The sequence below is a fragment of the Podarcis liolepis genome, assembly GCF_965112155.1.
Source record: "Podarcis liolepis genome assembly, chromosome: 8".
In the NCBI taxonomy this organism is placed as follows: domain Eukaryota; kingdom Metazoa; phylum Chordata; class Lepidosauria; order Squamata; family Lacertidae; genus Podarcis; species Podarcis liolepis.
In genome coordinates, this window is record NC_139560.1 from 38,993,508 (window position 1) to 39,014,737 (window position 21,230).

Genomic DNA, 21,230 nt, shown 5'->3' on the forward strand with positions numbered 1-21,230 from the left:
TTGGAAGGGTCATCTAGTCCAACCCCCTGCAATGCAGAAATCTCAACTAGATCATAGACTCAGAATATGATTCCCTGGCCAGCTGCAATTGCCTCTCACAGACCTGGCCTTGATGTAGGAGGAGGTGCTGGGGGAGCAAAGATGTTAACATGCCACCTCCCCAATAGGTATATGTTTTCTGGGTATCTGTCGCCACCTTTGATTCCATTTTCCAATGGGACAATAATTGCTAGTCTGCACTGGTTTTAACTGGCTTATGTGTCTTGTAAGTTTCAGCATCTTTTTGGAAATGTTTGCTAGATATCATACCACGTGTTTATACCTCACTGCCCTTGAGTGTGGGTATGGGGGCGGTGGGGAAGCATCAGTCCTCTGTTTAAATAGGCAGTGAGATAAAACCATAAATAAATGACAGGATTCCACCTGAATATTAAACTAGGCTTTATTTTTGCTTTTAAACATTTCTGCATACAAGTCAGTTGATGAAGATGTGTCACTCAAAGTGTGTTCAATAAACTTGACCTTACATTTGTCATTTTAAAATGAAATCTCCATCAACATGATTCTCACTCTTAAAAATAGAGAACTAGGCCAGTTGTCCATAAAAGTTACGTTAAGTGAAACAGGTAAAAGTTTCCAGCTAATTTCATAGTAATAATGTCATGTGAATTCAGGGGGGAGACATTCCATCATCACTGAAAGTGGACTGTACCTTCCTCAAACAAATATTAAAATTATAGCAGCTCCTTGGAATATCACAGTATTCTTGAGTGCACATGCATTTTAATATTTTTTTGGCTGGTCATATGCAGAGAAGATAAGCCTCACTAGGCTTGGTGAAGATTCTTTGAGAGAGTTGTATATTTTTCCTGCAAATGGTAACCCTGGTCTGGCCAGTGTCATGTTTCCTATAGTAGTGAGTGGGGCTAAAAATGTGTTTGATTAAAAATGTAAGTATATAAAATGAGTTTTACTGTAAAACCTAAACCTTGCTAGTCTTCAGAAGGAATAACTTGGTAAGCCTTACATCTAAATGTGCCTCTGTGCTACTAAGTAAAATTAATTTTATCTGTAACCATTCCAGAAATTCTTCTATAGCTTTATTCTAAATATGGATTCAGTGTAGAACTATTTAAGAAACATTGATTTATTTGACTATCTTTGATAATACTTTTGATTCAGATGGTATATTTTAGATGTCAACTTCATATATTTTTCTCTGCTTGGTGAATTATGCCTTCGGAATGCTACTTAATGCTTGATACAGGGCTGTGTTAAAGGCTTTGTTACTGATTATGTATGCCGCATTCACCGAAAGAAAGTTATTTTAACTTGGTAAGTGAGTGCACAGTGATGTTGTAGGTACAGTCATGTGTTACGATTCCTGTGGATTTGGGGTTGGATACCCTGGCCTCTTGTATTCTTCCAAGCCTCACAATGGGAGTTTCTTGCTGCTGACCCACACATCTCACACCTACAGATTCAACTGGTTCAGGCCCAGTATGTATTAAAATACTATTCCTTTAAAAAAAAAATCAGCATAAACTGTATACTTGTGTTAAACTAAACCTTGCAAGTTATATTTCTGACTATCAATGCTTGTTATGTAGTATAACCAGTGTAACAAATTACCTTATTGTGTAATGAATAGGTGCAAGTTGGCAGAGGTAATTTTGCACATATGGATTTTCAAAAATCGAGAGCAGTTGAGTAAGATTAGAGAAAAAAGGTAAGCAGTAGCTTTTCCTCTTATAAGGTATGGAGCCAGTATGTGTTAAACAACTTTCCATGTGCATTCAACTGCAATCCTATACTCACGTATTTGGAAGTAAGCCCCATTTAGCTCTGTGAGACATGCGTTTGAGTAGACATGTGTAGGATTGAAGTTACAAATAATTTGTACAAATTTATATCTAGCTGTAGCACCATACTTCTTAAATCCTTGAATATGGAACCTAATCTATAAAGACTGATTCTAAAAATAATTTTGAACTATTTTCGCCTATGATAGTTTTATGACAAATTTATTTCTTATACAAATTATATTGTTGTTCCTAAAACCTTCTTATAAATATTTGTCTAGCAAATACAGCAGTACTTATACTGTACGCCGGCTCCCTCAGCCAGTAAAGCGAGATGAGTGCCGCAACCCCAGAGTCATCCGCGACTAGACCTAATGGTCAGGGGTCCCTTTACCTCTAGACCATCTTACTGTCTAGTTCTCTGAATGTTTACTAAGTTCTGAGTTAACAGAGCTTGGTCTCGAATAAGTCTAGGAAGGTATTTCATAGACAAATACGAGCCCCGTCCCCAAGTGTCCTTAGCTCATGTATTGAGTCCTTATATACACTACCACCACCACGAAAGCTTATCTGGTAGAAAGCATGGTAGAAAGCATAGGGCTTTCTCATTGGTGTGACCTGTCTTTTGGAATTGCCATATTCCCTGTTGACATGCCCTTTCTAGGAACTTACCAAGGCATTTGGAGAAAAAGGATTTTGGCTGCTGGACTGCAGTGATGAATTTGTGATGGATCTATTGAGTATTTGTAACATTGCTTTGGAATTGTTTTCATTTTTCACATAATGATCCCCCAAAGTGAAAAACAGGGTATATACTTCCTTAATCGCTGTACTGCTTCTTGCACTAAGTTTCCAGATGGGTGGGGTATAAATAATAATAAAATTATTATTATTATTGAAAATAAATATATGGCTTTGCATTTATCTTTATTTAAGCAGCAAGGTAAAAGAGAATAGTTTCGTGCACACTTTTTAGTTTGTTTGTCATGTTATTGCAAGTAACATTCCCTTACACAATCTTTCAAGTGGTATTTCAGAAGATAGTAGGTCAGGTTGAACAGCGAAAACTCCTGCTGTTTATTCAACACATGCTTTATTTACATTACACATTACACATTTTTATTTACATTATTTTACAGTTTTTGAGATCCCTTAGTGAAAGGCATTTCCATAGTATCATAAACACATGTTGAATACAGGAGAGGACAAAGCTACCATCAGGCTTGTATGGCTATAAGTCAGTAAACAACTCTTCCAAGTTTTTGACTGAAACAGGTGGAGTGATTTCTGCCTCTTACATCATCTAATACTGGTAGATTTCACAATTACAATGGAAGATAATACACTCTGCCCATTCTGGAGCTAATTTAGTTGTATTATGCAAAGTTTTGTATGTAAATTTTTACAAATATCATCGGCAATAAGCTATAGCTCTAATTTGTTTTCTTTGGTGTAGGCTTAAGATTCAGAGAATCTTATTTGGAGGGTTACTTTCTTTGATTGCATTTTAAGGGTGTCATTTATTTGTTAGATTAAATAAGTTATTTTACTAGAAATGATAGTATTTATTTTTGTGACAAATTTGTTTTCACAGTTGTAAACAGATGGATTAAAACTTCAAATATTTGATTATGTTTAGTTGCACAAATTCTAATATGCTGAGAAAGGGGGGGTACCTTTTTAAAGAACCTTAAAAAAATCGAGTTTTAGATAGATTTGTACCTATTTACCTGGGAGTAAGCCCCATTGAACTGAGCTTAAATCATTGGAAGACAAATGTACTGTGGGTGGATGGTTCCTATGTCTGAGATACTGACTATTTTCCAGTTTTGGATGAGATTACTCTCCCCTGAAATAATATAGGTTTGGGTCCGTCTTTGTCTTTTGTGACTTGTGTAGCCTTAGTGACTAGGAACCCCTTTTACTGGCTATGGCGGCTGCGCCAACTGTGACTGTTCTTGAACAGGAACAACCTGACAAGGGTGTTCATAACATCAATACTTGTTCATTGCAATGTGCTCTGTGCGGTAGTGAGGCATCAGGCATAAGCCTGCATTTTATTTTTGATCAGGACTTGTATATTAGAGAGAGCCTAAAAGATTTTCAAATGTTTCAATGCCAGGCAGAGAAAACCTTGGCCATTCTCCTAAGACAAGGGGCCCCTTTTGATTGATAGCAGAAAGCAATTCTCAAAGTCGTAAAAGCTGAAATTACAGACTAAAAGCAGGACATTGACCCTACATGTTACAGAAGATAAAAAAGCAGAGATAAACATAATTAGGAATGGGCAAATAGTAAAATGATACCATGGGCCTCTCTTAAAACCTTGAGCTGTATTTTCTAAGGCCAGAGGTAAATGGGAGAAAAAAAACATCTAGCTGACAGAGAAAGAGAGGCTTTTTTGGGAAGTCTTTTTAAAGCATCTAGCTGGGAAGTCTTTTTAAAGCTGTTTCTTCCTTAAACAGATAATGGGAAAAGCAGCTTGCTAAAGGGGGGGGGATGTGAACTGAAGAGCCTTCTTTTGAAACTGTTTTAAACTGAGTCCTTTTCTTTCTTTCTCTCTCTACTTTAAAAAGGCCTTATTCCTTTTAAGAGGCTATCTGTGTTGTGTATTAAATATGTTGGCTTAAATGTAATTATGCAAAGGATTTAACAAATACTAGAAGAGTTGTATTTATCTTGAAATTAAGTCAGCCACCAGTCCAGCCTCTTGCCAGACAAGAAGACGCCATCAAATGCTGTCCTGATATATTAGCTGCCAGACATTTGTTTAGAAACCTTCAAATGAAGGATATCTTTCAATGTTGATGTGAAACTCAAGATCCTTGACATATGTTTAAGATAAAAATTTAAGATTAACCATTTGTTTTAGAAGGCAATAGGGCAGGGAGGGCAAGAGGTGAGCTGGTAATTAAGATTCCTTGTTGAGACACATGTAAGATATATTACTACTTATTTGTCATTTATAGATGTAACAATATATAGCTGTTTGTGTTCCTTATAAGGACAGAAGGATATGGGTGTATCTTTTTGTGATTGGTTATAGCAATCAGCCAATAGGAAATCCAACCAGGCTGATTGGACAGAGGCAGCCCAAGGAGGAGCAAAGGGGGCTGGATTAAGGGAATATAAGTGCTGGCCATAATGGCAGGAGGCCAGGCCAGAGCTTGGTAACCATATACCACTGTGCCTCTCATTTATTTGTCTGACAAATAAATAATTATTTTAAATTCTCTATTGCTGCGTTGAATATTTCATTCCAGCTAAGCGTTAACCACAAGCAGGGTGCTACATTTTATGGTGCCGTGACTCGGATAAGTGGTCTGCTGGAACGCAGCCCCTTCGCTCTACTGAGCAGGGTACAAGAGAGAGGATCTCTAAACTGCTTACCCAAGCGCGCACTGGTAAATTTTTCCAGGGGGAACGCAGAAGTCTCGTCTGTCTGATACCCTGCTCACTGGCGGCGACGGACCGGGGGGAAACGGAACCAACCAGGGGTAAGTGCACTAAGGGGTTTTGGCCCTCCAATTAATTGGGAGGAAGAGAAGTCTTGATCAAACTTCTGCGTCTCAGTAAGTGGGAACTGAGTACGCTAGGTGGTTGGGTATATCAGATGGTGGTCTGGTGGGGGAAAAGGGGAAGTTGGGAGGTAGTGTGTGGTGAAGTATCCAGCGCATTGTATGTGTGAGAAAGTACAGAGCAATCTGTAGCTGACCTGAGTGTGGAGTGGGTAGTACTTCGGTTCCCAGTGAGGCGACTCCATCTGGGCAAGAAACCCCACGAAGCGTGTGTGTGAGTGACTGAGTGGATACTTCACAGGGCCATACAATGGGAGTTGGGGGTTCAAAAGGGGAAAATACACCTCTTGAATGTATGTTAAATAATTTTAAGAAAGCCTTCTCAGGGGCGTATGGAGTCAAAATGACGCCAGAGCGCCTGAGAACGTTATGTGAATTAGAGTGGCCAAAGCAAAATACTGGATGGCCATCTCAGGGAACTTTTGATATAAATTTAGTAAGCAAACTTTGGTCTAACATCGCCAAAGAAATTGGAGGGTGCCCAGAACAATTTTCATATATAGATTCCTGGCTGAGCACATTAAATAAAAATCCTCCATGGATAAGGGAATGCAAAGTCCAACGATGCAAATTATTGGCTGTAAAAGCCGAAGCCAGGAAAGGAATCTTGCCAAATAAACTCAAACCCATTTTTGAGGGACCAGAGGAAGAGCTGCTTCCACCTCCACCCTATGCTCCACATCGAAGGGAGCCTAATCCAAACACTCCACCAGTTGTAACCCCAAGGCAAGAAAGTGGAATGAATAATGGGGCTGGAGTCACAGAACTTGATTCCTTGATAGATTATGATAAATATCTTCAGGAGGCATTGGAGGCCTATAATAAAGCCCAAGCAGAAGTGGTTATTCCATCTGTGAGTCCCAGTAGAACTCCATCTACAGTCTCTTTTAGTGAAACAACTGATTGCCTACCCCAAACTCCTGTACATCCAAGTCCTAGAGAATTATTACAGAAGTTACAGGGAGACCTTAATCGGTCAGCAAGCAATACAGCCAGGCGTATAAAGCTGCTAAAAGAACGCCTTGGGACAAATACCATCCCCTATGATTTGAGGCCCCTAGAGCAAAGCGAAGAGAAAGATCACGTAGTAGCCCCTCTCAGAAGAGTATTTGATGCACTTGAGGAGCCTGTGCTGGTTAACGGGCTACCTGGACCAAGGCCACCTCGAACTTCGACCCTGCAATATATTCCATTCACGACTACAGATCTGATGAATTGGAAAACACACACCCCATCTTTCGCAGAAAAACCTCAGGCTATGATGGACTTGGTGACTTCAATAATAAATACTCATAGTCCTACTTGGACAGATTGCCGCCAGCTCCTGAATACTCTGTTCACCACTGAGGAAAGGAGAGACATAATTGAAAAGGCACAGATATATTTGCGTGAGCAGGCCAGAGTGGGAAATATTTTTAATATTGACCGTCATCTCCAAGACAACTTTCCCTTGGAAGATCCTAATTGGGATCCAAACAATGTAATTCACCTGGCCAGACTTACCACCTACCGCCAGACGCTTGTGCAAGGTATCCGCAGGGCATGCCAGAAGCCCACTAACATGTCTAAAGTCTCAGAAGTAGAACAGAAACCAAATGAGAGTCCAGGAGACTTTTTAGAGAGGCTGCAAGAAGCCTATCGTATATGGACTCCTTTTGACCCTGAAGCCCCTGAAAACAGCAGAATGATTACTGCTACATTTGTGGCCCAGTGCGCTTCTGACATTCGTAAGAAAATTCAGAAATCAGAAGGATGGGAAGGGATGCTGATGAGCCAAATTATGGCCATTGCACGCCGAGTTTATCGGAATAGGGATGAGGCTGAGAAACAAGAGAAGAAGAAGTGGCAGAAGGAAAAGATGGTAATGCTAGCCACAGCAGTGAAGCAAGACTACCGCCCCTTAAATGGAGGAAGAGGGCGGGGAAGGAATCCACCACTGGGAAGGAATCAATGTGCAAATTGCAAGAAGGAGGGTCATTGGAAGCGGGAGTGTCCTGAACCCCTGAGGTTGGAAGAAGTACGCCCAGGCCCAGGCCCAGGCCCAGGCTCCGGCCCAAGAAATCAGGGACGGGGACGGGGAATGATTCGAGATGGAAGATATCAGAGACCTGGACAAGGACGGAGTAGGGACAATGTCATTGGACTGGCAGAGGAGGATTTTACCCAAGACTAGGAAAGACCGGACTCCATAAAGTTAGGCTTCCAGGAGCCCACGGTCACGATTCAATTAGGAAGCCATTTAATAGACTTTATGATTGATACTGGGGCTGAATACTCAGTACTCCCAGAACTATTGCAGAAAAAGGCATCCAAAAGTGTAGTCATTAAAAGTGCCACTGGTCAGTCAGCTAAGAGGTCTTTCCTCCAACCTTTGGAATGCCAGATTGGGGGACATCGTTTAACCCATCAGTTTTTGTATATACCTGAGTGTCCAATACCTCTCTTAGGTAGAGATATGCTGTCCAAATTGCAGGCCCAAATCACCTTCACTCCTCGAGGTCCAGAAATGAAACTGCCATCAAAGGCAGCAGGAATAATTTCCCTCTCAGTACCTAAGGAACAATCATGGCGCCTAATGTCAGCCCTGCAAGTCCAACCCACATTGGATACAGAGTTAAACAAGCTCCTCCGAACTCTACAGGTGCCACCAGGAGTATGGGCCGAAAATAGCCCACCAGGAATGGCCAAGAATATAGCTCCAATTGTAGTAACCTTAAAACCTATGGCTACCCCTGTATCTGTAAAGCAATATCCTTTACCCCGGCGAGCAGCAGAGGGCATCCAGAAACATTTGGACCGCCTATTAAAATATGGTCTGCTTAAGCCCTGCCAATCAGAATGGAACACACCCCTTTTGCCTGTTCGAAAACCTGGGACAGATGAATACAGGCCAGTGCAGGACTTGAGGCTCGTAAACCAGGCTATCGAGACCTTGCACCCAAATGTACCAAACCCATACACCCTGCTGAGTTTGATCCCACCAGAAGCAATATTTTTTACTGTATTGGACTTGAAAGATGCATTCTTCTGTTGCCGGCTGGCACCACAGAGCCAACCTATATTTGCCTTCCAGTGGGAAGACCCTTTAACAGGAACAAAAGGCCAGCTAACTTGGACGAGATTGCCCCAGGGATTCAAAAATTCCCCAACTTTATTTGGCACTGCCTTGGCGAAGGATCTAACAAGTTACCCCTCAATACCTGGAGAAAAGGTGGTTCTGCAATATGTAGATGACCTTATACTAGCAGCAAAGGATTTTGATACCTGTAAAGAAGGTACAGAGGAACTGCTCCACTTGCTCTGGCAAGCTGGCTACCGAGTTTCCCAGAAAAAGGCACAGTTATGTTTAGAAAAGGTCAAATATTTGGGCTTTGACATCTCACACCAACAACGAGCATTGAGGCCAGAGAGGAAAGAAGCTATTTGCCTTATCAAGGAACCTACCACAAGGAAACAACTCAGAGGATTCCTGGGAACAGCAGGGTTTTGTAGACTATGGATACCTGATTTCAGCAGTCTGGCCAAGCCCTTACATGAAAGCACTCGAGGTGCAGAAAAGGACCCATTCGTATGGGGACCTGAGCAGCAACAAGCCTTTTTAGTTATCAAACAACGACTTATGGAGGCCCCAGCCCTTGGACTGCCTAATTCGGAAAAACCCTTTCAGCTGTATGTACATGAACAGAATGGGATTGCAGCGGCAGTCCTGACCCAGAGATTAGGAAGTTGGAATCGTCCAGTAGCTTATTTGTCAAAACAATTGGACTCAGTAGCAAAAGGATGGCCTCCATGCCTAAGGGCAGTAGCGGCCACTGCAAGCCTTGTCAAAGAAGCTGATAAATTTACCTTCGGCCAGACAATGTATGTGAATGTACCTCATGCTGTTTTGACACTCATGGAATATAAGGGTAGTTATTGGCTAACGAACCCAAGGATGGCTAGGTACCAAGGCCTATTGTGTGAAAATCCCAGGATTCATCTACGAGTAGTGAATATGCTCAATCCAGCGACTTTGCTGCCCCTACCAGAGGTAGATGATGAAGAATCACATGATTGTCTCCAAATAATGGATGAAGTTTATTCCAGTAGACCCGATCTGAAAGATGAACCATTGAAAAATCCAGATGTTGTGTATTATACTGATGGTAGCAGTTACCTGCATGAAGGTGCCAGACGAGCAGGATATGCTGTGGTCACCAATGAGGAAGTTGTGGAAGCTGAAGCTTTGCCTGCTGGCACCTCAGCACAAAAAGCTGAACTTATAGGTTTAACTAGAGCTCTGCAATTGGCAGCCGGATGTAAGGCAAACATCTATACTGATTCTAAATATGCCTTCTTAACCCTGCATGCCCATGGTGCTCTATGGAAAGAAAGAGGTCTAATAGGAGCCCACGGGAAGGCCTTGAAATATGGACCTGAAGTAGAAATCCTGTTAGAAGCAGTATGGGCTCCAGAACAGATTGCTGTAATGCACTGCAAAGGTCATGGACGAGGAAGGGATCCAATAACCAGAGGAAATCATGCTGCTGACAAAGCAGCCCGAGAGGCAGCCCAAAAGCCTGTGGGAGGATTTATAGCAGCCCTCATACCAGAGGTAGCTCCAGAAGAAGTTAAACCTCACTATACCCCAGAAGAGAGGAAGTGGGCTGAACAGGAAGGAGCAGTTGTGAAGGACGGTTGGATGATCCTGCCAGACAATAGGATTTATGTACCTCATCATCTAGCAGGCACAATTGTAAGAAATTATCATGAATCTACTCACCTTGGTGGTACTGCAACCAGAGAGAGTCTCAGTCGGAAGTTGTATATTATTAACCTATCACAATTAGCAACTTGCATTTCACAGAAATGTGTTCTTTGTGCTAAAAACAATCCCAGGCAGGGACCGGTACAACCTCCTGGAATCCAACATGTGGGATATGTCCCCATGGAAAGCCTAATTGTGGACTTCACAGAGCTGGTCCCTTCTAAGGGATTCAAGTATCTCCTTGTGTTTGTAGACACTCTTACCGGATGGGTTGAAGCTTTTCCCACCCGAACTGAAAAGGCACGAGAGGTAACTAAGAGACTCCTCACTGAATTGATCCCGAGGTTTGGATTACCTAGATGCATTGGAAGTGACAATGGGCCAGCGTTCATTGATCAAGTAGTACAAGAAGTATGTCGAGTCCTACAAGTGAAATGGAGACTGCATGCAGCCTATAGGCCTCAGAGTTCAGGGAAAACTGAAAGAATGAATCGGACTCTGAAAACCCAATTGGCAAAATTAACCCAGGAAACGGGATTGGGATGGGTAGATGTGTTACCCATAACACTGTTTCGTGTTCGGTGTGCACCCACAAAAAGACTTAAGTTGTCACCTTTTGAGCTCCTGTATGGGAGACCGCCCTCCTTTGTTCAGGATATTCCAGCTGATCTTAAACAAATAGGAGACCATGTGACACAGGGACAAGTGCAATCTCTCTCCCGTGTTTTTGTTTCTCTTAACAGGTGGGTCCTCGAGCGCACGCCGTGCAGCATTGCCGAGCCGATTCATCAGTTCCAGGCTGGCGATAGCGTATGGGTGAAAGAGTGGAAACGTGATCCACTTGCACCTAAGTGGCGTGGACCTTACACCGTCTTGCTCTCTACTCCAACAGCGGTGAAGGTAGCTGAGGTGACCCCCTGGATTCATCACTCCCGTTTGAAGAAGTCCGAAGGCAGTTGGACGTGCAAAGGTGACCCCTCTAATCCTCTTAAACTGACTCTCTCCAAAAACCCCTGTATCTAGCCCTACCGGGAACGGGCTAGGTCACGGGCAACATTAGACGACCGGCCTGCTGCAGCCACAACCTGGAAGCTGGCTGACCTGCGCACGCCTGAAGCTTGAGGAGCATCTGAACCAGCGATTGTGAAAGGAAAGATTCTCTTATACAATTAATTGACTGCCCACCCCCTTGTGGAACAATTATCAGAGATATTACTCATTGGGGATCCTCGGGATATATGTTTTGGTCTTGGTGGTTCCCCATTTCTGTCACTGGGGGAATTATATTGGGACTAATATTTATTTGCTATCACTATAAGGTAATCTTTTGTGGAAGGAATGCATATGCTAGACATCAACATGATTCTATTATTAATCCTGATCCCTTGGGAAGGGGAAGGGTCCTTGAATCTGGCCAAATTGACTAAATATGGATTCCACCATGACCACAATATGTGGGTAGGTTTAGCTGAAATGGTAGCCAATGTTGCAAATAGGACCAATTGCCTTGTTTGCTCTCTTGGGCCAGATGATTCAGAGGGAGGTATGCCCTTATTACCGATACCATTAGATGCCATTGGTATGGTAAGCGAAATACCACACCAAACAGAAGTACAGAATTTCCCCGGATGGAACTCAACTAAACCATTACGAGTTATACCTGTACAAGGGGAATTCTGTGTACATAAATCATCAGATGCAGCTGATTCTACCATGATAGGCTCTTCTCATTGTCACTATACTTGGGATAATATTAAGAATACCTGGGCACACGATACTACCTATCGAACTCGGGATGCCTTGCCCTGTGCACCTCCTTTTATTCATGCATGGAAAGTGGTATGGAACATAACTGTGACAGAAAAAGGCAATCTAACATACTGCACTGTGAACTCTCTACCTCTTTTGCTATTTCGCCTTCTGTACTCCACGTACCAAAGACCTCAGACACGATGGTTGTGGTGGATATGTGGAGAATGGGCATACAAGAAACTCCCCTCCAAATGGAGTGGGACTTGTTTCCTGGGATGGGTATTACCACCAATGTGGATTATGCCTACTAATTTGCCCAAGCGAACACGAAGAAACGCTGATATTTCTCATATAGCAGGAGGAAGTACCCAAAGTTGGAGCGGTACTGATGATTGGCCACCAGAGCGCATTATAGCCTATTATGATCCTGCCTCCTGGAATCCTGGTGAGCTCATACAAGGGGCACGGGATCCTATTTATAATCTAAACAGAATAATTCGATTGCAAGCAGTAGTGGAACTTGTAACCAATGCAACGGCCCGGAGTTTGAGACTTATTGCACAACAGTTGGATGAAAGTAGAGCCGCCATTTTGCAGCTGAAAATGGGAATGGATTATGTACTTGCCAAGCAGGGAGGCCTATGTGGAGTCTTGAACTTGACAGGGAATGCCTGTTGCTTTAACATTTCAGATAATGGTGAGGCAATCCGTGTGTTGGCCACAAAAATGGAGAATATAGCACATGTCCCAGTACAAACATGGGAAGGATGGGATATGGGATGGCTCACCAATTGGTTACCTAATGTCACAGGACTCAAAGGGATACTATTGTCTTGCTTGTTTTTCTTGACAGTAGTGGTAATGGTTTTATGTATGATGCCATGTATCATTTCATGTTTTAGAAGTACAATTAGCAAGATGGTTTCAAATGAAACTCTACCTCATATCATGGCCCTATACAGAGCTTTACCTCAGGAATATGATGAAGGTCAAGCTATCAAGGACACTTGGGACGAAGGTCCTTGAGCTTGAAAGGGGGGAATGAGGCATCAGGCATAAGCCTGCATTTTATTTTTGATCAGGACTTGTATATTAGAGAGAGCCTAAAAGATTTTCAAATGTTTCAATGCCAGGCAGAGAAAACCTTGGCCATTCTCCTAAGACAAGGGGCCCCTTTTGATTGATAGCAGAAAGCAATTCTCAAAGTCGTAAAAGCTGAAATTACAGACTAAAAGCAGGACATTGACCCTACATGTTACAGAAGATAAAAAAGCAGAGATAAACATAATTAGGAATGGGCAAATAGTAAAATGATACCATGGGCCTCTCTTAAAACCTTGAGCTGTATTTTCTAAGGCCAGAGGTAAATGGGAGAAAAAAAACATCTAGCTGACAGAGAAAGAGAGGCTTTTTTGGGAAGTCTTTTTAAAGCATCTAGCTGGGAAGTCTTTTTAAAGCTGTTTCTTCCTTAAACAGATAATGGGAAAAGCAGCTTGCTAAAGGGGGGGGGATGTGAACTGAAGAGCCTTCTTTTGAAACTGTTTTAAACTGAGTCCTTTTCTTTCTTTCTCTCTCTACTTTAAAAAGGCCTTATTCCTTTTAAGAGGCTATCTGTGTTGTGTATTAAATATGTTGGCTTAAATGTAATTATGCAAAGGATTTAACAAATACTAGAAGAGTTGTATTTATCTTGAAATTAAGTCAGCCACCAGTCCAGCCTCTTGCCAGACAAGAAGACGCCATCAAATGCTGTCCTGATATATTAGCTGCCAGACATTTGTTTAGAAACCTTCAAATGAAGGATATCTTTCAATGTTGATGTGAAACTCAAGATCCTTGACATATGTTTAAGATAAAAATTTAAGATTAACCATTTGTTTTAGAAGGCAATAGGGCAGGGAGGGCAAGAGGTGAGCTGGTAATTAAGATTCCTTGTTGAGACACATGTAAGATATATTACTACTTATTTGTCATTTATAGATGTAACAATATATAGCTGTTTGTGTTCCTTATAAGGACAGAAGGATATGGGTGTATCTTTTTGTGATTGGTTATAGCAATCAGCCAATAGGAAATCCAACCAGGCTGATTGGACAGAGGCAGCCCAAGGAGGAGCAAAGGGGGCTGGATTAAGGGAATATAAGTGCTGGCCATAATGGCAGGAGGCCAGGCCAGAGCTTGGTAACCATATACCACTGTGCCTCTCATTTATTTGTCTGACAAATAAATAATTATTTTAAATTCTCTATTGCTGCGTTGAATATTTCATTCCAGCTAAGCGTTAACCACAAGCAGGGTGCTACATTAGGACTATGCTTGTCCATGGTTTGGAAGCTCTAGCTGGTGCAGAATGCTGTATCTAGACTGTTGATGGGAACAGACTACTCTCAGCACATAACAAGAGTGCTTAAAAGCTTGCACTGGCTGCCCATATGTTACCCTCCCAGGTTTAAGGTTACAAGGCCTTTAACAACTTGAGTCCGGGATATCCTAAGGACTACCTGATCCCTTGTATCCCTGCTTGCTCACTGATGGGGGAGTCTCTGTTGGTGGTTCCCCATGGATCTATTATACTTTCATTCGAGACCTCAGTTACTAGGATGTCTCTGCTTTGTCATGAGCCTGGCACTTCTTTATTACATACCTTTTACTTACTTTTAGTGGCCTTTCTCTTTAGAAGGTGAATATTGAATCTCCTTATAAGGTTTCTAAAGAGAAGTAAGCTAGTAGCAGAGACGTTAGTATAGTACAGTAAAATGATAGTACAGTAAAATTAGCTTTGCTAATCATAACTGCTTTTAATCTGTGATAATACAGATAACTGTTGCCTTTGGATTGAGAGCCCAAATTAATTGACGTAAAAGTGGAACTTTCATTTGTTGAGCCCATCTGGTTTAGGTGCAAATTGTACCATATAATGAAAAATCCTGATCTTACTGTGCTGTGTTCTTAAAATCTTATTTCAGTACTCTTGAGGGATTGGCCTGCAGTTAATTTCAAAATATTGATTTAAAATTACTAACTATATTAAATATAGGTAGAATCTAATATTCATATGACTGCTTTAGTAAAATATATTTTCTCACCTCCTACTCATTTTTAAGTAAATTAAAGTTTTAGCACTTAATAAAATTTGGAATAAACAACAACTATATCATTAAAACTGGTGAAAATTTAATGGAACAGTTGCTCACAAGCTAAATTGTATTTGCCTTGGGAATGCCAAGTTAAAGTTTTGCTTAAGTGGGTTTTGTAATTAACTACAACCTAGATGTACAACAATGACATCTGTGCAGGATTTGGTGGGAAGGTGTAGTTATTTAACACGCATCCCAACAACTGCTTGCCTCACAAAAAAGTGGGCCTCCAACTCAAGATTGACTAGTCAGATTAACGTTTGGAAAAACTATCAGTCGCTCCTAGATGCTTGTGAAATAAATATCTAGGCTGATCTATCAGTGTTTAGGTTTATCATGTTTTCATATTGTGGAACTAGCGTTGAATAAAACTGCTGTGTTTCATAGTAAATATTATTTTAAGTATATGAGAATATGCATACTGAATCTTTTTACAATGTATTTTACAGGCTGGGGCTCTTGACTTACTCAAAGAACTTAAGAATATGCCCATGACTCTGGAGTTATTACAGGTATGTCTTTCCAATGCTGCAGTACCTCTTATATACATTTTCTACCATAAAGATATGGAAACAAATTTTCCTTTGAAGCCCTGCCCTTACTTTCCCTGCATCTGACATCATGTATGATGTCAGGTGGAGGCTGCATGGGCATGTCTCCCCAAAACGGCCTCACAGAACAAATGGGGAGGCTTGGTCTGGGCCACGTTTGGCCTGAGGGTCAGAGGTTTTCCACCCCTGTTCAGTAGTCACTTTAGATTGTTGTTCCCATGGAAGGGAATGTGTTACTGTAGAAGGGAATGTACGTGTACGTTAGTGGAATTACTTTGCTGCTGCATATTTATTGCATATAAAAGGTACTTGAATCTCTATGACTGATTATCCCTGGGTATCAGAAATGTTACTCTTTAAGTAGAAAGCTGAATATCAATATGCATGCATTCCAAATTGCCCTGATAAAAATGTATGGCAAGCATATTATCACATCTTACGATAGAAATTCAGGACGTGAATTTTCTTTATTTAGCTGGCACAAGCCTGGGACAAACTTGCAAAAACCTTTCCTGCTGCATTGGAGGCAATTCTTCCTTGCCAGAGGCAAGCAGACAAGAGGCTTTTAAAAACATGTATAAGGAGACCTGTACTATACTACATATATGCAAGCTTACCATTACTAGACTTAATTTTTACTTTATTTGGTGCTGAACTTTGTTTATGCTTGAACCTCCTTTTAGAGTTGGAATAGGATTAAAATGGAACCAATTTAATAAGAGCTGCAGTCTGAAAATATGATTAAACAAAAATAATTTTTTTGTAACAAATGCACATTATGCCTAGTTTGTTCAATTTTTATTCTCCCTCCCTCCCTCTCTCTGAACTGTAGATGGCAGTAGTACTCTTTTAACACTGCTTGACTGGAGTACTGTATAAGTGAAGCTGATTAATAAAATGTGATTAAAAAACAAAACCACAAGATAAATCTTAGTAGTCCTTAGATTTTTGTTTTTCTTTTTCCAATCCCATGGTTTTCAGATCAGTTAAGGCAAGCAGTTATAAGTGGAAAAAATATAATTTTTGAAAATTATAATGAAAGTTTATTTGTAACTTGTATCACTCAGTCTAGCCATGCTCACATTAAACCTGGAAGTTATGTTACAGAAGTCATGTTGGATTAAAAAATATATATTCAGTTGTTATGTAAAAGTATAGTAGTATAAAAAGTATTCATTGATAAGACTTAAAAGTGGATTGTTAAACTATTTATTCCATAGTTTGAGGTCCTTGAAAAGAAAGATATTGTTTGTAATTTTGCACTGAAGAGGGACTTTATCCATATTCGGTGTGTGTATTTTCTTTGAAGGAAAAAGATTTGCTTATGAGTTCATAACTCTTAGTGTGAAGACTTTGGCTCAAGTAGTTATAAAAATCTATAAATCATCTAGATCAGGGGTCGGCAACCCGCGGCTCCGGAGCCGCATGTGGCTCTTTTACACCTTTGCCGCGGCTCTGGGCGACTCTTCCCTCATGGTGCAGGGAGCAAGGAAGAAGAGGAGGAGGGCGGTGGCAGGAAGGCGCGCCAGGGCGCAGCGGCGGTTCTCCCTTCAGGTGGACTGCCACTGCCACCGCCGGCCACACACAGGTGCGTCCACACGCAGGCGCGCTCCCTTTCGCCGTCAGCAGCCCACCCGCCCTCAGGCCCCGCGGGCCGCGCCGCGTGATGTCGAGAGCCGCCCACCCAGGCCACGCTCTCCTCAGCCCCGCGCGCGAGGCACCTGAGGCGAGGGAGAGAGAGCGCATGCGCTCGAGGGAAATGGCGGGGCGGGGTTTTTTTGGGGGGGTGGTGGCGGTGGTGCTTTGGGATCCTTTTCCGTGCCTTGCTTCTGAGTGGCCGCCGAGTTGAGGGAGAGCACCTGAGGTGAACCACAAAATGGGCCCGCCCTCCCTGTCAGGAAGGAAGGGGTGAATTACGTTGGAGACGAGGAGGGGGTCCAGAGGTAGCCAGCAGGTGCCGTGATGCAGCATCTCGGCCTCAGAGAGAGGCGGGGGAGCACGAGAGCAATTGCAGAGGGAGGGGGGGCTGTTAGGCACCAAAATCCTGCATGCGGGATTTCCCTGTTCTCTCGTGCCTATGCAATTCCTGCCCTTCTCCCTTCCCCCTCGAGATTTGCTGCAGAGACAAGCAAATGAAGAAGAAAGGGAAGAGTATTAGCTGACATGTCCCCTGATCCCATGGAAAGCACCACAGATTCCTTTGCTTACCAGCACTTTTTATTTTAAGTTGGCTTCAAACCTGTAATTGTGTAGGTGTATGTATGTATACATATACATACATAAATATTCATATCTCTTCCCTCTCACCTTCCTTTCACCCAGTTTCTCTGGCACTGGTTTATAAATGCTATGTAGAAATGATGAGAAAGTTGCACCAGCAGAAGGAATGGATATGTGCTGTTAGTAAAAAGAGAGGGAGTTGAACTGCTGGGAGGGACAGACACTTTTCTATGTATTAATTTGTATAATGCCCTCTATGCACATGGTGCTTTGCAAAAAATGGATATGAGAGGTACCATACCCCTCTTTGCTATCTGAAATAGACTCAGGGAAAAGAGAGAGAATGGGGGAAGGGGAAGAATGTGTGGTTATTTACATTTGGCTTGTTTTGCGGCTCCCAGTTGTTTTTCTTTGGAAACGGGTCCAAGTGGCTCTTTTTGTCTTAAAGGTTGCAGACCCCTGATCTAGATCTATAAGCCTTTGCTGAGTTTAGAAATCACACTTAACAGTTTTAGCTTAGAAGGTATCTGACAGGATATGTTTGTGCTAGGTGTACTTAAAGCACTTGCCTAATGTATTGCTTTATAACAGATTCTGTTCTAGAACCATATTGTCAAGTTACTTATGATCAACCTGCCTCCATAATACTTAAAAATATATCCATATTCAACAGGGATGTATGTATAATTTAAAACCAGCAGTTTCTGACAATTAGAAAACAATTTAAAAAACAATTTCAGATAAAACTCAGCTTCCATCAAGGCTTTCTCCTTGCAGTAAACCAGATTCTCTTAAAATAATTTCCCTCGAAGGCTAGCAGCAAGGAGTGCAAAACATGCAATTCTGCTGCTCTTAAAGGCATGCTTGTTAATTAACCAGGTAGTTGTTGAAGAGGATCTTAATTAAAGAGAGAGAGGGTAAAAGCCCTAGAGGCAAGAATATTAGCTAACCTCCCTTGGATCTCAACACTGCAAACAGTACTTTAATGCCAGTTCTTGTATATGTGGAGAATTCTTAAATAGAAAAAATAGAATGTTTGGCTTTGGCTTAAAAAATAAATAAATTACTTTGGAAATCATTTGCTGTTTTTGCCCCATATGCAGTTTTGTATTCTCTCAATTGTATTTGAAATCCTTGTAGTGGTTCTAAATATCATTATATAAATACAGTGGTGCCTTGCAAGACGAAATTAATTCGTTCCGCGAGTTTTTTCGTCTTGCGGTTTTTTTCGTCTTGCGAAGCACGGTGTCAGAAAAGTTTTGGAAAAGCTTCAAAAATCACCAAAGTCTTCAAAAACCTCAAAAAAGGCTACCACACCGCGTGCTATGCGTTGCTCCTCGAAGTCAAGTTGCAACTGTATTAACGGTTTTAAGAAAAAGGAAACAAACTTGCAAGACGTTTCCGTCTTGCAAAGCAAGCCCATAGGGAAAATCGTCTTGCGAAGCAACTAAAAAAACCAAAAACCCTTTCGTTTTGCGAGTTTTCCGTCTTGCGAGGCATTCATCTTGCGAGGTACCACTGTACCTGCTTTTAAATGTTGATATTTGTGCTTGGTTTCAGTCTACAAGAATTGGAATGTCAGTGAATGCAATACGCAAGCAAAGCACAGATGAAGAAGTTACATCCTTAGCAAAATCTCTCATTAAGTCGTGGAAGAAGTTATTAGGTATATAACTATGTTTTTTTCCCCTTCTACAACTTCCAGATTAATATACAGAATAATAGATTTCTGTCTGTTTCTGTCGTTCTTGCAAAACCCACTAACTCTGATACATGAACCCTCCTTTCATTTTGAACTTCCTTTTGTCTTTTTAGTGGAGGACAGATATTTCCACTGCAATGGGGCAAGCAATACAAACAACCTGGCAACAAATTAGTTGTTATGGGTGGGGGACATGGTTGTGGGTGGAATGTGGAGGCTGGATGTTATTGAGAATGCTCTACAGTATTAGTGAGGTTTTCATTGGACAATTTGGAAAGATTGCACAATAGGAAAATAACACTATTATATATCTATATCTATTTCTAGATAGATTTCTAGATATATATTAATGTATAGTTGCACATCAGACTATTTTGTAGAAACCAATAGTGGATAGTTTGTAAAAAGCAGTTATTCCAAAAATAAATACATAAATTGAGGAATGTGAAAACAATTAAGAGCAGGCAAATTTCTTATATTATTTGCAAGATATATATATAACACATTGGTTATATCAATCAAAATATAAGTTTCTCACTAAAATTGTAGAGCACAAATTAAGAGTATATAAAATACGACCATTCAGCATCTTAAAAATAGTCTTGATATAGAAGATATTTTCATGCTTCATTTACACTGTAAATCTATAATTGTTCATCTAGATTATATAAAATACATGATTAAGATTACACTTTTCCTCTGAGTTGATGAAATAGGCTTGTATACTACAGCCTTGTCTCAGAGTCTTCATTCTCTTCATATTCTTCTTCTGTCTTGGGTTAGGTCACTATATTATATGAATGTCATTGATCCTCTCTGTGCCCTCCACCCCATTACTGCAGGAATAGCAGCACCCATAGATTAGCATTGACAAACCTTCACAGTGATTTGAGGTTTTGACATTTGTGGGCCATCCAATAAAGTGCATACTTGCTCTTACAAGAAAGTACTTTACTGATATAGAAACTTTATTAAACTACCTACTATTTCTTTATTTTGGAACCTCGCTTTCTGTGCTTTAGGTGACTTAGCTTGTAGGGTAGTTGAATAATATATATTAAGTACTTACACTTTGCTCTATAAATGATACATATTGTCTGTGTGTATATATATATTTATAAATATATATTTCAGATGGACCAGCAAATGATAAGGATTCTGAAGAAAAGAAAAAAGAAGCAGCTTCTTCATCACAAAACAGTCCTGAAGCAAGAGAAGAAAGGTATGTCTTCCATCTTTGGTGTTGGTGGTAGAAAAGAAGCAGTTGGTCAGGGTCAGCATCTTCTGTGCTTATTCAAGGAAATGGACTGCCTTGCCTCCTAGTGAGCAGAGTGGTTGGGTTAAGTTAGAGCTCCTAAAAACCCAACCTTCATACATTTTTGGTTTCTCAAGTTCTTGCACCCCTTTCCACCTTCCCATCTTTGACCGGCATGTATTAGAAAGGGAGCTCTGGAAACCATATGGTCACAGGGAGCACATTGCTAGGCTGGTGGTTTCCAGAGGAACTTTTACTGCAGGAGGTAGAGTCACCAATGAGCCCAGCTCTGCCACAGCTGCTGAGCATGCTGCAGCTACAGGAAATGGCACCATGGTGCCACAGCAGGTATTCATGTTTTGTCCTGACTCCCTCCACTTTCATATCAGGCAGGTAGGGGACAAAGCATGACCACTCAGTCAGACACTCAAATGCCTGGAAGATGAGCCTATCAGCACTATGCCTCACAACCAAGCGGTGCCAAGT

The 21,230-nt window shown here is 41.3% G+C and overlaps 1 protein-coding gene across 2 annotated transcripts in view; it reads left to right on the top strand.

Annotated features, from left to right (window-relative positions):
* Positions 1 to 21,230, top strand: part of TCEA1 (transcription elongation factor A1) — a 32,994-nt gene that overhangs the window by 1,235 nt on the left and 10,529 nt on the right. For both annotated transcript variants that reach the window (XM_083518043.1, XM_083518044.1), the window contains exons 2-4: positions 15,466 to 15,528; positions 19,348 to 19,453; positions 20,624 to 20,711. In XM_083518043.1, the coding sequence (XP_083374169.1) occupies positions 15,466 to 15,528; positions 19,348 to 19,453; positions 20,624 to 20,711 (257 nt within the window). The remainder of the gene's footprint in view (positions 1 to 15,465; positions 15,529 to 19,347; positions 19,454 to 20,623; positions 20,712 to 21,230) is intronic.